The 17,495-nt window shown below is 34.0% G+C and overlaps 1 protein-coding gene across 1 annotated transcript in view; it reads left to right on the forward strand.

The window, feature by feature from the left end:
• The window catches only part of FBXL17 (F-box and leucine rich repeat protein 17), a 136,596-nt gene that overhangs the window by 5,803 nt on the left and 113,298 nt on the right, over positions 1 to 17,495 (forward strand). The window contains exons 3-4 of the mRNA XM_070935735.1: positions 2,575 to 2,832; positions 5,954 to 6,085. Of these exons, the coding sequence (XP_070791836.1) occupies positions 2,575 to 2,832; positions 5,954 to 6,085 (390 nt within the window). The remainder of the gene's footprint in view (positions 1 to 2,574; positions 2,833 to 5,953; positions 6,086 to 17,495) is intronic.

Consider the following 17,495-nt stretch of genomic DNA (forward strand, 5'->3'; position numbering starts at 1 on the left):
TGGGCTACTCCAGAAGGTGTATTCTGTGCTGTTGAAGCCATTTTTTTGTTGAATTACTTATATGCTTTGGGTCATTGTCCTGTTGCATCATCCATCCTCTGCGGAGCTTCAGTTGGCAGACAGATGGTCGTACGTTTTCCTGCAAAATGTTTTGATAAACTCTGGAATTCATTTTCCCATCAATGACAACAATCCGACCAGGCCCTGAGGCAGCAAAGCAGCCCCAAACCATGATGCTCCCTCTGCCATGTTTTACAGTGGGGATGAGGTTTTGATGTTGGTGTGCTGTGCCTTTTTTTCTCCACACATAGTGTTGTGTGTTCTTCCCAAACAACTCAATTTTGGTTTCATCTGTCCACAGTATATTTTGCCAGTAGTGCTGTGGAACATTCAAGTGCTCTTTTGCAAACTTCAAACGTGCTGCAATATTTTTTTGGGACAGCAATGGCTTCCTCCGTGGTGTCCTCCCATATACTCCATTCTTGTTTAATGTTTTCCTTATTGTAGAAGTGTCAACAAAAATGTTAGCATGTGCCAGAGATTTCTGTAGGTCTTTAGCTGACACTCTAGGATTCTTCTTTACCTCATGAAGCATTCTGTGCTGTGCTCTTGCAGTCATTTTTACAGGACGACCACGCCTAGGGAGAGTAGCAACAATGCTAAACTTTCTCCATTTGTAGATAGTCTGTCTTACCGTGGACACATGAACATCAAGGCTTTTGGAGATACTTTTGTAACTCTTTCCAGCTTTATGCAAGTCAACAATTCTTGATCGTAGGTCTTCTGAGAACTGTTTTCTGTGAGGCATGGTTCACATTAGACAGTGCTTCTTGAAACCAGTAAACCCAAAACGTGTGTGTATTTTTAAAGGGCAGGACAGCTGTCAGCAACACATCCAATATCACACTGATTGGAGTCAAGGTTGGCTCACTCCTGGCTCCAATTAGCTCATTAGGCTAGGGGCTCACGTACTTTTTCCTCCCTGCACTGTGAATGTTTACATGTTATGTTCAATTAAACCATGGCAAAATCTAATGTTTGTGTAGTATTATTTTAAGCAGACTGTGTTTTTCTATTGTTGTGACTTAGATGAAGTTCAGAGCACATTTTATGACCAATTCATGCAAAACTCCACGTAAATCCCAAGGGGTTCACATACTTTTTCTTGCAACTGTACGTATATTCTCTTACATTGGATACAGAATATGTTGCCCCTTTCCTGAAAAGCTAGCCATGTCGTGCACATAGTGCAAAGTAATCTTTGCACAGGTCTCTGCTGTGGTTGGATGTTGCTTCTATTTGTGTGTGTGTGTTTCTTTTGTATGATAGCAGTACAGAATTGGGGATAAAGGAATGATTGCAGCAATACCTGCTTTTATATAAATTCATTGTTTATAAATTGAGCATCCAGTCCAATTATTACATAATTTCTATATTATGGTGTTCCAAATTGCTCCAGGTGGTGATTGAAGATACTGGAAAAACAAATGGAGCAATGGAGTCATTGCTGAATGAGCAGTTCTGGTGTTTGTTAGATCAGAATCTGTTCAAACCAAAACATAAAGAGCCATGGCATGATTTTGTATTGTGATCGAGATTTTCTATAGACATAGTCTGCTGAACCACAGAATGGCTTAACAGATAATAATAATAATAATAATAATAATAATAATAATAATAATAATAATAATAATAATAATAATAATAATTTTATTTCTATACCGCCCTTCTCCCGAAGGACTCAGGGCGGTGTACAGCCTAATTAAAAACAGAATAAACATCAATTTAAAATAATTTAAAAATATTGAATAAATTTGGCTTAATTTAAAACCCCCAAAATTTAAAACATCCAATTTAAAATTATATTGCTAACCCAGCCTGGCGGAACAATTGGGTCTTGAGTGCGCAGCAAAATACCCGGAGGTCAGAAATCTTACGAATTTCCGGGGGCAGTTCATTCCACAGGGCTGGGGCTCCCACAGAGAAGGCCCTCCCCCTGGGTGTCGCCAGCCGACATGACTTGGCCGATGGCACCCTGAGGAGACCCTCTCTGTGGGAGCGAACTGGCCTGTGGGAGGCTATTGGTGGCAGAAGACGGTCTCGAAGGTACCCGGGTCCTATGCCATGGAGCGCTAGTTGATTTCGTTGGGGGTGTTACTTGGAACTTTAATGCAAGTACTAGATTTGGAGGTCTACAGAAGTGTTCAGTCTTCGAAATCTGTGTTGAGAACTAGAATTTTTGAGGTGTTTATGAATATTAAACATAGATTATAGATAGTTGGAAATGTTTCTAAGTAGAATGTTACATAATAGCCATTTTAATTCTTCATGTCACAAAAATAAGAATAGCAAACTAATAATATAGGATCTTGCTCTAAAAGGATTAAATACAGCTTATCTAAAAACTGCCTTTTCCTACATAAATGAGGAATTTATAGTGAAGTACCAACTATCTAGAATTGAGCAGTCAGTTCTAAAGTCAGAAATTATATATTTGTTGACATCATGTGGTTTTGTTTGTATAATTTTTGATAAAGAAAAGTGTAATGTTATATATTGGCTATTATTTGATAGGTCACTGATGAACTACTGGAAAGAATTGCATCACGAAGCCAGAATATAACTGAAATCAACATTTCTGATTGTCGTAATGTGACAGATACTGGTGTATGTATGCTAGCATCTAAATGTCACGGACTTCTAAAATATACTGCATATAGATGTAAACAACTGTCTGATACATCTCTGTCTGCTGTTGCTTCACAATGTCCTCAGCTTCAGAAAGTTCATGTTGGCAACCAAGATCGTCTTACTGATGAAGGACTTAAGCAGGTAAGTTTCTTCATACTAGTTAAGTTCCATTGTATGTGCCTTTAAATAATTCTAAATATATTCTGTTTAGAATTCAGCCATTGATTGTTTTATACGGGACCATCTAAGTCAGTGGTTCTCAACCTTCCTAATGCTGTGACCCTTTAATACAGTTCCTCAAGTTGTGGTGACCCTCAACCATAAAATTATTCCTAAAACCATTGAAAATATGTGTTTTCCGATGGTCTTAGGCGACCCCTGTGAAAGGGTCGTTTGACCCCCAAAGGGGTCACGACCCACAGGTTGAGAACCACTGATCTAAGTTCTATTAAACTTTGTATATAATTAATGTAATTAATTCAAAATATGCATAATCTAACAGTTATTAGTACTTTCATGCTACTATATATTTTTTTAATATGGCATTTTGGAAACTTTTGAAATAAATTGTGATTCCTTGCAGGTTCTCACAGTATTCTGAACGTTGGATAAATATAACTTTTCTGCTCCCTGCATCATGAATGATTACATAATTTTTAATGTACATAGTATAATTTATATCAAGGATGCCCTGTCCTTTATGTTCTTAGAAATTTGTACTTGTTCCAGAAGGCATTCTGAAAGTAAATTTACTGTACTAGATAAGGCAGAGTGTGAGGTACTGCTGTCTGTGGACAATTGTTTAAGTTTGTAGATACACTATAAAATTCTATAATCTTATTTCTTTAATATGAAAGTCTGTCATTCTTCCTGGTTACACTATAAATTGGAATAGGTAAACAATACTATTAGTAGTTGTCTTTAGAGCTGTGTTCATCTCAATTTAAAAGTTTATGGAAAACTTTTTCAATTGCTAAGTTCAAATGTATTTCCAATTACAAGATAAATGACCCAAATCTAGACAAATGGGCTTGAATTATTCAGGTATGTAAGTCAGATGTTTTCAAGATAAATTTAACTTGGTAATTAATTTATATTTTATATAATATTTTAATTTTTATAACTTTCTACTGTTTTTAAAACAAATATATAAGCAAATTAGAGTTTCTTTGGCAGAATCATTCTTCAAGGTTTTATTTACATAAATTATAATTAACTATTGAAAAACTTAGACTTTTTTTTAATTTAAATTAATTAAAATAAATGTCCAGAACCTGGTAGAGATTCTGCATAATGGAGTGGAAGGATAAAATCCTAGGGTTTGAAAATTATACTTAAATTAATGCAGCCTTAAAATTGCATTTATTCTTTTTGCTGCCATATCACATCTTAATTCCTCCAATTACTAATCAGTTATAATTCCAAGATATCCACAAACATGCCAGATACTTTCCATGATATATCTGTGCCTTTGATTTTAGCAATAGCTCTAACAATAGCACTTCGACTTATATACTGCCTAATATGCTTTACAGCAATATCTGGATGGTTTCGTCATATTTCCCCCAACAATCTGGGTCCTCATTTTACCCACCCCGGAAGGATGGAAGTCTAAGTCAATCTTGAGCCTGTCAGAATTGAACTCTAGCCTGTGGGCAGAATTAGCCTGCAATACTGCATTCTAATCAGTCTGCCACCATTTTCATTCTTAAGAGCATAGTTTTGCATTTGTATCTATTAAATTCAAATCAATATAAGAAGTATGAGTGGTGCAAAGAGCCATGGAAAGATACTTGCTTGGCATCACAAGACAAGATAGAAAGACCTGCACATGGATTAGAGAACAAAGAAAAGTGTCCGATATCATCAAGAGAATAAAAGAATTGAAATGGAAATGGCCTGGTCACATAGCAAGAAGAACTGATGGCAGGTGGACTAAGGCAGTTATAGAATGGATTCCACTTGATAAAAAGCATCCACAAAATAGACCTAAAACAAGTTGGATCAATGACAGCAATATTGCAGGCCCAATTGGTAAAAGAAGGTATTTGTTGGAAACATGTGGAAGAAGCTTTTACTCTGCAATGGATAGACAATGGCTAGAATGATGAGGATAATAATGAAGATCTTATTGTGGAATATTGTTGGATATGTTTAATGCCTTAAGTTATTTGTAAAAATAATGAGGGTACAAATAAATAATCAAATGAGATAAGATTAGTTGTTAACACTTGGTCTTGTCAATTCCATACTGATTTCTAGTATTTATAAATCAATAAATTTGCAGTAGAATATTTCAAGTATTTATTTAACTCACATTAGTTGATCTGTAATTCTGCCCAAACATGCTTTTGAAGATAATGACAACATTTGTCCAGTTCTAGTCATATGGCACTTTAACACTTCACTGGTCTCCATGGTTTCTGAAAAGTAACATATTTGAGCAGACCATCAGTGTTTTCCTTCCCATCATGCAAGAGGCATTGAATTTGGAAATTTAATCTCATTCACATAAAATGAGTATTCTCTGACCATGTTTCTTTCAAAGTCAGTCTTCAAACTGTTATTTCATCCTGCTCTTTATAACTTCCCTCTCTTTTGGGAGAAGACAGCGACAAGATACAAGTTGAATAGCTTTAGCTTTGTTTTGTGATTTGCTACCATTTTGCCAGTGTAAAATGGGAATTATTTTGAGTGAAGTGAATAAAATGACTCTTAGTATGAAAACAAAATTTACATTTCAAATTTCCTTTTTCCTAAAAGCACCCAAGGTAATGCATCATATTATAATAGAAGTACATTTTAAAATGTTGTCTATGTACATGTACAGCTTTTTCTGAATAGAAAATGCATTTGAGCTCTGCAGTGTTCATTAAATTTAGGTTTGCAATAAGCTACACATTATACTTCTTATATGCATTCCATATTCCCAACTTTCATTTCACTGCTTGGTTGGTTTAATGTTATTATTTAACTCACTGATGACACATATTTCTACTTTATGAAAGGTAACTGCATTCAGTTCTGGATGCATCTATAAATAGGCTTTTGAAATTTAACCTACTAAATCCTAAAACACTGAAATTGTACTGGTTGAGCAGTTTACTGTTATGGACAGTAATAGATTATATTTTCAATGGAATTCTTTTTCTTGCTGGATGTTTTCCTATTCTTATAAATAGTTTTGGTAGTTCTATGGTAATAAGTAGAATACAAATGGTTTCAAGTATGTTGTTAATGCAGATTTTAACTTCATTTATAGTTGGGCTCAGAATGCAGAGAATTGAAAGACATTCACTTTGGGCAGTGTTACAAGATCTCAGATGAAGGAATGACCATTATAGCTAAAGGATGCTTGAAGTTACGGAAAATATACATGCAGGAAAACAAATTAGTAAGTATTTTCTGCTATAACTTTAAATTGAAATTGTCATTACATTCTGTTGGTGCTCTCGCCCCTACCTATACAAGGATTTATAAGTTACATTAGGTTGATTCTCAGTAAGTTCTTTGGCTAGAAGTTTCTGAAATAACAATGGATTGTGTCAGCAGTAATTTCGTGCAGGAAACTATCCCACAAGTAAAGGAATTTGTGAAATATCTCCCTTTTGAAAAATGGTCCAATAGTTTGCTGTATTCTTTTTTTTTTTAATTTTGATTTATATGCCTTCTCCGGAGACTCAGGGCGGCTTACAATGTGCTAAGCAATAGCCTTCATCCTTTTGTATATTTATACAAAGTCAGCTTATTGCCCCCACAACTGGGTCCTCAATTTACCTACCTTAGAAAGGATGGAAGGCTGAGTCAACCTTGAGCCTGGCGAGATTTGAACCTGCAGTAATTGCAGACAGCTGGTCTTAATAACAGGGTGCTTTAGACCACTGTACTACCAAGGCTCCCTACATTTCCTCCCACATTTCCATATTGCAGTGTAGTGAAGTAAATTTGTAAACATGCTCAGTTATTTAGAATTTTTTTTAGGATACCAAGATGTTGTCTTGGTCATTATATTTAAAATTTTAAATAGATACATTCATGAATGTGGAATATTAAAGTCTAGGTATAAGTAGGTTAAATATTGCCGCTGTATCAGTGTTTGAATTTCCCAAATATTTTGTAACTCTTTTTCTCTTGCTCTTTCCAGATGAGCAAAACAAGTGTTATATTCCTATTAGTTCTCACATTAAAACTAATTTATTACAACTTTATAAAATGAGATCAACACTGATATCTCTTGTAAATCTACTACATTTTGAGAATCAGTTGTCCTTTTGATCTATCCAGATGATTCCTTTTACTTTAATTTGATTCTTCTTAAATCTCATACTATAGTGAAACCTTAAATCGAATATGCTTTCATGAGAAATTGAGGTTGACAAGGGAAAATGCACTTTGCTGTGAATTAATGAACAAGTTAAATGAAAAATATACAGTATATAAAAGGGGAAAAAGATTAATCCTGGAATTCTATTGTAAATTCTAAATTGTATTTACTTCTGAGTGTTTATCATAGTAAACTAATATAAAGTACAGAGTACATGTTCTAGAGCAGTGATGGTTAACCTTTTTGGTGCCAAGTGCCCAAAGTGCGCAAGTGCGCATGCAAATGCACACATGCGTACCCAGACCCCCCAAATGCCCCTCACGCATGCACCCCACCCCTGCACATGCACGTGCATCCCCGCGCATGCACCCCCCCACACATGCACCTGCCCCCCCATGCATGCGCCCCAGGGCCCCCTGCGCCTTGTTTTGGCTTCCAGGTTGGTGCAGGAGGCCTTCCAGGCCCAAAACATGGCCCGGGGTGGGGTTGCGCATGCGTGAAACCCCAAAATGCAATGTAAGTGCTGCCTGCATATGCACCCTGCCCCCCATGCATGTGGCTGGCAGGTTTTCCACATGCGTGGTGGAGCTGAGCTGGTGTGATGGTTGGCGTGCCAGGTGACATGGCTCCGTGTGCCACTTCGGGCACGCCATCACGGCTCTAGAGAATTGGGTGCCTTAAGTAGCTTTGAACTTGCCATGTTGGACGGATTGTCATATTCTATTAAACCACTTAGTTTCTAAAAAAATAAATGTCACTGTAACTATGGAAATGTAGACTTTGTTCCATTAGTGAGCTACAATAGTGTGCTTGTTAAAGTCATATTCACTAGTTCAGTTCTTAGTGAATGGAAGAACATACTTTCTGACTTTGATTGTAGAATTCATACTATGTTTACAAATAATCCTGTTTTCTGCATTCCCAGGACATTTTGGAGAACTGCTGCCAGTCAATATACTGGCATAATACCAGTATATACCATAATACAAATTAGATGGACAGATAATATAACTATAAAGCAAATTTCTGTACTTACGTTCTGTCTCACAGAATGTAATGCCAACAAAAATGTACCATATGTTTTGTTTATTTGTCTATCCAGCCCTCATCAAAATAAGACAGAAATAACAAAATAGAACTACTGAAAGTACATGTTTAAGAGTAACATTTCAAAGTGTCTGTAAGGAGATGGGCAATGATTAAGGTTAAGAACTATAAAAAAAGATACCAGATTGAAAAAATACAGAAAAAATAGAAAAAGGAAGATTATATAAAGGAAAAAGAATAAGTTGAAGAATAACAAAAAGAAATTGGATATTTAAAGCTATTTCCAATCTTCATTGCAGCACTTATATAACAATGATCATCTCCACCTTCTCATATTGCATATGTTTTAGTATTGTTTTAGTATTTAAACTCAAAGCTTTTATCTATATTCATACACTATGGAAGAAATACCTATCTCTTGAGTTAATATCAGTCTGTTCCCCTAGATCTGGTAGAGTAGGCATGTTTCAGATACCATTGGCGAGGGACCTTCACTTGAAGAGTCCCAGGAGACATGCCTTCTCTGTTGCAGCACTGTTAAAGAAATTCTTCCGTCTGAAATTAGACTAGTTACATCCCTTTGGTATTCCAAAATGGCCTCAAGTCTTGGCAATGTTGTCAGGACTGGGGCTTCCAGGGAGCAAGGACCTGCTAAGTTGACACACTCCATTGTTGAAACACTCCATTGTTTTTCCTCCCTATCCTGTGAATTGTATTTCTGCTTTAATGATATTTATTAATAAGGTTAATAATATTGTATTTATTAAATATTTTATGATTCTCATCTCATTGATATGGTGAACCAGGATGGCTTACAATATAATCAAAAGTAAAAAAAGATAATACAGAACAATTAAAATGAGGGCAGTTAAATAAAAAAGTTAAAGGCAAATATACGTCTCCCAGGATAATGTTGCAGGAACCAATCTGGGTCAGTCACTGGGACCAGAGGTTTAATCTTCTGATTAAAGCCACATGCAATTAGGCATCACATGAATACTACACATAGAATAGCCCAAAGCATACATTCTGGTAGAGAGAAATTACCCGAGGATGGGCACAAGTCTAAAAGCTCGGAAATGACAATCATTCCAATGACTGATCCAGTTTAGATCCTGCAGAAAAGTTAAAAACCAAGATGATGGCAATCTGCAGATGGGTATTTTCTCTATCCCATCAGCCATCCCAATGTGGCTGGCCACTGTTAGGGCCCCAGGCAGGTGGCAGAGCCATGTTTTCAAGCTGTTCAGGCTGCAGGTGGGGTGGACCTCATCAACAATGGAAAAGTTAATGAGGTCCCACACAGTAGAAAAGGCTCTTTTCCTGGATCCTGCCAGTTAGAATTCTTTGGCAGATGGTATCCAAAGTAGGCCTTTTTTGCTGGAATGAAATGAGTCAGTTGGGCTAATCCCATCAGGGGAAATCTTCATCTCAACTCATCTCCAACAAAGGGAAGACCAAATGCTCGAACCATGAGACTTATTCTCATGACAATATAATTTGGATTATTACATCTGAAAAAACCATTGCCATACATTTAGCTATGTTATCATTTCTGCTTCTTATTCACAGAAAGTCATTGCCTTTCTGGTTTGGTGTTTCTTACTACATTGACAATGAATTGTAATGCTGTCCTAAATTTGATTATTGTTTTACATATTACAGATGCCTCAGTGTTTTTTTAATCACTTCGTGAGACTGGTATGCTCCTCTGGAGTTTATCATTCTTTACATTAGAGTAGTTGCTGTTGCATGCTGCTTTCATATGACATTTACTTGTTCATTTTCATGCTATGCTTGTAGCATAGAAAAGCGTGGGCAATTAAAATACAATGCTTAGTGAACACATTTCATGAAGACACTTAGACGTTTCATCTGAATATTGTTAAGGTATCATGGTCTGAAAGCATGTCTAGCTACACGGAAAGTATCTTGCATTGGCAATGATATATCCAGTTGTTTTGGGCCTTTAAAAAATTCTACTTCTGCAATATCTTCCAGCTGAGTCACTGTGCAATTTAGCTTTGCAGGAGTGCTGAGTAGTCTCAGTCAATTAAAAAAAAATACATAGATTATCTAAGTGTAGAAAGTTTCTGAGGAGTTGGATTTTCATTCTCTTTCCCCCAAGAGTAGCAATAAAAACAATTATACTAATATGAAAATATTAAAAGTTTATTTAAATGCTGCATATGGCTGCCCAACTCACTGTAATGGGGAAAAGTATTGTTTACATGATATTGATTCTTGCGTGATATTGATCTTTTTAGATATAGACATGTCCCATTATCTGTATCTTCCATTGAACTAAGTTCTTTCTGCACTTCTTGACTACTGATTCCTTTATATTGATAGTCCTAAAAGGTCTACCCCCTCAATATCTCCATTGTCAATTTTAAGGTTAATTGCTGTAGCAGTATCATTTTCTTCGCTCTTCTGTTTGTATACCACCATTATATTTACTTTTAACTTCTTTATATATAATCTTAATAATAAATATCCTTGACACTTTTTAGAGCTTGCATATCATTAGCATTTTCAGCTATCAAACATTGTAGTTGTTGATCAGCATATCACAAGTTAATAATATTTCTTCCTCCAATTTCAAAGGCATGTTTGTTTATTTAAAACATTTATTAGGCCACCCATCTTCTGTGGCAAGAAAGGTCATAAAATGCAGCAAAACTCACTTAACAAATGTTTCACTTAAAAACAGAAATTTTGGGCTCAGTTTTTGTCATAAATTGAGGACTATCTATGTATTGGATGTTAATGTCTCTTGTTTACTGCTTATTGTCTCTTCTGACAGCTCTGAAATCTTTGTTAAGTTTCTTTTAGAGATCTTTCTTGGAAGATTTTTCTTTTTTAATTTGGCTTCTTTTCTGTTTTTGGTAATTTGCACCATTTGTTCTGACATCCAGTTTGCTTTCTTTGGTTTTTTGGTCAATGGAGTGTTTTTTCATATTAATCTTTGACAACTTTGATTTTATTTCCACATTGCTTCCAGATCCCTATCAGCACGGTTCTTGATTTTAAAGCAATTCCTGATATTCTTGTAAATTATGATTATACGCTCAAGGTTATCTTGCAAAATTTGATTGTCTTTGTATTTCCACTTTAGCTTAGCTTTCAACTCACACGTGTGAAATTTGCCATCTGTTCTAGAATTAGTCCCCTGGCCATGTCTTTGTTGTTATTGATCTTTTCCACTTCCTTGTGCTAATAATATAATCAATTTGATTTCTGAAATGTATTTGAATATAAGTAGCTCGGGTTGGTAGTTGGGCTGTTGGTCTGAGTTCAGAGCTTGGCAATAGGCACCCCACTACATAACAACAACAACAAATCACAACCTATCATCTCACAAGAAATCGGACCACTTCTCAGTAACAACAACCAGCCTTTCAAACAAACCAAAATCAGACTATGACTCAGCAGTATCCGAACAAGCAACACTAATTTACATCACACAGATGGTACTTAAAACCAAAGAACATACCTGGGTAACAACAGCCAGCCAAGTCAAACCATGACTCAAAAGTAGCCAAACAAACAACATCCACACTAATTTGCATCACATAAAAAGATATTTAAAGACCAGTGCTCTGACAGACAAGCACAGTTCAAAGCGCATTGACGATGTCTCCTCTAATGGTAATGAAATATTTGCAACCAAATTGCCAAGCTCTGGAGCTCAGACCAACAGACCAATTTGATTTCTCTCTGTTCTGTCTGATAAAGCCCATTCTTTTGGTTATTTGAATAATGTGTTAGAAATGAAGAAATAATTGGCTGGCAGAACCTGATAAGTCATTTTCCCCTTCATTTATGTTTCCTAGGCCATGCTACATTTTCTTCATTATTTCAACCTTGGCATTACAAGGTTTCATCATAAACAGCATATTTTGCTGAGGCGTTCTGTTAATTTCAGATTGAACCTTCTGATAAAACATATCAACTTCCTCTTCTGTAGTAGTAGTTGGAGCATAAAGTGGACGATCATAATGGTAAATGATTGTCTCTGAAGTTTAATTGCTATTAGATGTCACATTGTATCCAAATATTCTTTTTGCTGTATCTTTCCATTTATGAAAGCAGCACCCACCATTCTTTCTTTATTTTTCATGTGCTATCAAATAGTATGATCTTAAGTGTCCAATTTTAGTTTGTTTCAATTCGCTGATGCTTTAATAATTCATTTCAACTTTCAGTATGTGGAGTTTTCCAATGTACATTTTATTTCCCTTAAGCTCCATATTCCCACAGTAATTCTGGTGTGACCCCTTTGGCTTTTCTTTTCATGTGTGGTAACGTCAACCAGAAGATGTCTCAAAGGCTTTAAGTGAGCCACATTTTCTTGGCGAATGCGAGATTTAGCATTGCCTTCTCTCAATCTATATGAAATGATGCCTTTGCCATTGACACTCTTGTGATCATCTGCCTCCAGTATTTTTTTGTGTGGCTACTGACCTATAAAGGTACCTATTTGTTTTAGTTATGCAGTTGGGATGGCATTCAAGTGGTAAGTGTGTGCAAAAAATGAATTTTTTACTCATTTTTAAACACATATACACACACACACACACACACAGATAGTATAGTAGAAGAGGCAGGAGGGATGTGTTGTTGGATCAAAATAAAACTATTACCTAGGTTTCCTATTAAATCAAATACCTGTTTGACCATTTTTTATTGCAGGTGGATTGTGTTTTTACATATGTGACAATATACAAACAAGCCATTTGCACTGTACATTGTAATATATTATTGTGCATGCAATTTGTAAAGCAATCTTCATCTATTGCAGAATGTTTTATATTGATATTGTAAACCCTGCATAACTGATATTCCATGATAGCTATTTTTAGAGTGATGATTTTGCTTGAATGCATTATTTTCTCTGTTAAAATTCTTTTCATTCTTTAAATGAGTTACCAGTAAATTTCTCAGATGACTATGAACGCACATATAATGTTTCTGAAAATGCTGTGGGTGAAGTATTATCTGCAAATAAGTAGGAAAAAATAATTTCACTTGACCTTTAGGTGGCAGTATGTCTTTATAGATGCTTATATATGCCTTTATGTCCTTGGTGGATAATGGAAATGCCAGAAATGGTAGATTTTGATTAGATTGTGTTATTATGTGGATAATTTAGAGAGTCCAGCATATATTTTTATTTTACCTTATATACTAGTTCAATAGTCTTAGTTATAACAATAAAACTGTATGGCTGAAAAATTATGTCTCTTTAATATATAACTGATATTGAACTGACACTATTTGATTGCATATCAGTTTAACTTTTGGAGTAAACTTCAATAATTAGATACTATTTTATTTATGACAGACATTTAAAATGGTACTTTTATTTTAAAGAACTTAAAGTGGATAGTTTCAGGTTTCCAATTATAATCATTTTGTAATTGTAATTATAACTAAGTGTACATTTATAGTTAACTTTTCTTTCTGTGAATTGATTTGCCTCCTACTATGTTAAAACACTATTCTAGAATAGCAGTTATATTATTACTTTATTTCAGAGATTTAAGATTAAATTCAACTGCACCTGTATATATTTTCTCCATTTTTTCTAAAGCACACAATAAAGGATGTTATTTTGAGTTATTCAGATTCTGTTGGGAATATGTAGTGGCTAAACTAGCTTTGACTAGTTCAGTGATGATAATGAGGGAATTGTGAATTTAAGATAACTAATAGAATTATACTATACATTATATATAAATATATATTATATATATGAATACACAAACATTTACAAAGGTAAATTTAATAAAAATTAGAATAAATCATAGTGATATTCTTATCCAAAGTTTCCAAGTGAAGTCAGTGGATGACATAAAATGTGTGAATGGTTTTATTAGTATGCTCCATAAATATTTGAAATCTTGCTAATTTATCTTCGTAAGGATAGCTAGTTAACTACCATTCATTGTTACATAAACTTATAAACTTATCTCATGATTATGAGAACTTAAAAATACAAACCAAATATGAAGAGTATAAATACTAATACTAAAATATTTAAAAGTATTTAAAATCCAAATAAGGATAGAAAGCTCATTTTTACACAGCAGCTAGTAAAAGAAAAAATAAATGCTCAAATATTATTGGATTCTATTTGTTCCAAAGAAGTTATACTTTACCAAGTTTAGGTATATATTTCTGAAAAGATGAAGTGTTCCAGATATAAAAAAAACTAGGTATAGGTTCTTTTATTATCAGTATCATAAAAGTTTGACTTTTTGGTTCCCCTCATCCGCTAAAATTGTATCACTTCCATTTTGTGTATGTTTGCCGCTCATTTTCAGGCAAAACATTATTTGAGGTTGGGGAAAACTTTTTCACTAATCTAGGTGTACCATATCCAGAGTCCAATAAAATAATTTTTTTGTAATATTACAGCTAGTCCTTGTTTAGCAACTGCTTTGCACAGCAACATTTTGCAGTTAAAATGATGATGAAAAAGTCACTTTGTTACTAATCCTCACATTTACGACCCATGCAGTCTATAAAACAAAAGAAAGCTGAAGGAAGATTGTAAGCACAGTTGTGGTTTCACTTAGTACCATTTCATTAATAACTGAGTTGCTAATGCAATTATGGTCATTAAATGAGGATCCTCCTTAATACCTTCTTTGTGCAGGGAGAAATTATTTGGCGGCTTGGATGGCAGGAGTTTATGTAGGAGAGCCATTCTCAAGTGGAGTTCTGCGGACCCCAAGTTTCAGCAACAAGTCACTAGGAGTTTTGGATGCCATTATTTTTTTTTAAACAAGCATAATTTTAAGCAGGGCTTTCAGACCTGAAAATTAATTCAGGAGCTGCATAGTAACATAGGTTGAGAAAGACTACTCTGGATATAGGGGATTGAAATCAGGTATTTGATGTTTAAAAGATTAACAATTCATTCTGAATAGCTGATTGGAACACTGTTTCAAATTTGAAATGGGTGGTTCTGTCTTACAGAAAGTATTTTGATAACAAATTTGATTTTATTGGAAGAGTTGCAGTTTAAAACACATTTTGAGCTCAAAACACTTCTAGTGAGATTGGAACACTTAGTGTAAGGTCAGGATTTTTTGAATTAATAAATTATGTAACAATTATTGGACTAGAATTGAGTCACTGGTTCAAATTCATTCTTAACTACTGAAAGTGGTTGGTTTCTAAGGTCCAAGTTAATTTTGAGAAATTTATAGTAATATTTGGACCTCTCTGGTTTTACAAGCCGTCTCGCTGGGGAAAGTAGAAGTGCATATATTTGAGTTGTTGACATACATGTAATCTTATTACTAATAAAACACTCTAAATAAGAGTATCTTTGCTAAAAGTTACTTGCTCATATGGACATTTTAATAGTAAGAAACAAGTAAGTAGGAAAAACATGAGCATAAGTAAGTTTTGAAGTAATATAAAATACTTAGGTGAGGTATTTCAGAAATGCTAAATATTTTGGTATCCAGCTCTTTTGTATAATTCAATTTTTGTATAATTCAACATTGTATTCCAAGTACAACAACTGCTGTGCTTTATCACAGCTGTCATTTTTTTTAATGTGGATTTTTGAACTTTTTATGTTTGAGTTCTGGCAATGGCTTTTATGTTTGTCAACTGTATTTACTTCTGTGACACGCTTCTCACATTTTATACATATATGTTATTCTGTCAAAATTCACTATTTTTTCTCTTGTAACGCACACACAATAGCTTGCTTATATCTTGTGTTCATTGTGGATCTTGTATACTTTGTATTTCCTCTTTATGTGTTAAGTTATACAAATCACATATACTGTGTGATAGGTTACTGTGTTTAGAAATGCATAACATATAGTTAGTTATTCATCAGTTTTCAGCCTGACTGTTGAGAAACAGCTGGGGATTTGTCTAAGGCTTTGTATAGCTTAATGTGTAGATATTAAGACTAAATGAAAAAGATACTTTTACTTGATCTGTTTTTTTAAATTTCATATTTCATTGAAATGGTTTCATATAATTTACTTTCTACATATAATAGTAGCTGCCTTGTAAGTGTTTTGCAATTGTAATTTTTTTTAGCAATTTTAGTATGCGTTTTGATAAAGAATTCAAACATTTTTCTGAAAGTGTTGGCATATTTTATATTCTTACGATAAAAATTTTCAAATATATACTATTTTATGCTAGTAAATTAAATTCATATTTGAATTAGTTTTTAAAAGCTTAAAATGTTTTCCTTTTGTAATGCTTCTTGGTGATATTTTGATGAAAATAACTCTATGCGCCCAAATAAATGACAGTTGAACATAGGTCTAATTCTCACATATATTAAGCTAGGATATTTTATTTTTTTTTTAAAAAATGTTACTTCTTAAATGACCTGTGTTTACCTGGTTCAATGATAAACTATACTGTTATGTATGAATTCACAAGCCATGTTTCTCCAAAAGAAGGCAAAATCATGTAATAAGGTATAGCATGTTCAGACCATTAGCCAATGCAGATAAAAGCCATTATTGGTGCCTTATGCTTACCAACTATATTATGGCTTAATTATTGGCATGTTTACTCAGGAATAATTATATGTACAATGGCACTTTTTTCCTATGTTTCTAGCATTAAGATTGTTTTACCAAACTGTAACATGAAGCAATGCTATTTGAAATAATATCTCTATTTTTATGTTTTCTCCATGAAGTTAAAATAAACTATTGTATAGTTTAAAAAGTGGTATATAAAAAGTAGTATATAATACTTTTAAAACTTATTCCATCTCTGAAAATTACAGCATCTTCAGGGAGTATTAAAATCTCTATGGTTATTAAATGAAATGTGAGATGCTTTTCTCAATGTAATTTAATTTTTTTTCTTGTAGTCAAAGTGCAAAGGTTATCTTTTTCCTTAATTGCTTTTAATGCAATAGTTGCAGCAGTGAAAAGAGAATCTTTGTTATTTATTTATAGAAAATAAGAGTTTAAAGAATATAAGTAGCTTTTGATTTGATTTGATCTGCCAGAATTTTGTTACATCTAATTTTAATTTTCTAAACTGTTAGAGAATTAATATGCAGTTAATATTTTACTTTTTGGTATGTTTGTCTGAAAGCAAAGTGATGAGTTGAAGTACAAATATGAGCATCAAAACAGGAGGTTTAAATGGTTTTATTCATTAAAATATATTTTATTTACTCGTAATTAAAAAGTAAATGTCTTAAATCTGGATTTTTATTTAATGATGTTCGTAAAACAGTCTATTCAGTCAACATTGCCAGCTGGTTTCCAGTGCCCTGTTTGAAATCTTTTTAAAAAGCTCTGTACAGGATATTCACTATCTGAAAGATTTAAACAGTCTTTCCATAACAGCATTTGTAGACTGTGTTTCATAGTAACTACCATAACATTCACAGCGTTTAACAGGATAGAGAAGCTGACATGAA

This window comes from Pituophis catenifer, unplaced genomic scaffold (assembly GCF_029215685.1).
Source record: "Pituophis catenifer annectens isolate HBS135680 unplaced genomic scaffold, rPitCat1.0.hap2 SCAF_2, whole genome shotgun sequence".
In the NCBI taxonomy this organism is placed as follows: Eukaryota; Metazoa; Chordata; class Lepidosauria; order Squamata; family Colubridae; genus Pituophis; species Pituophis catenifer.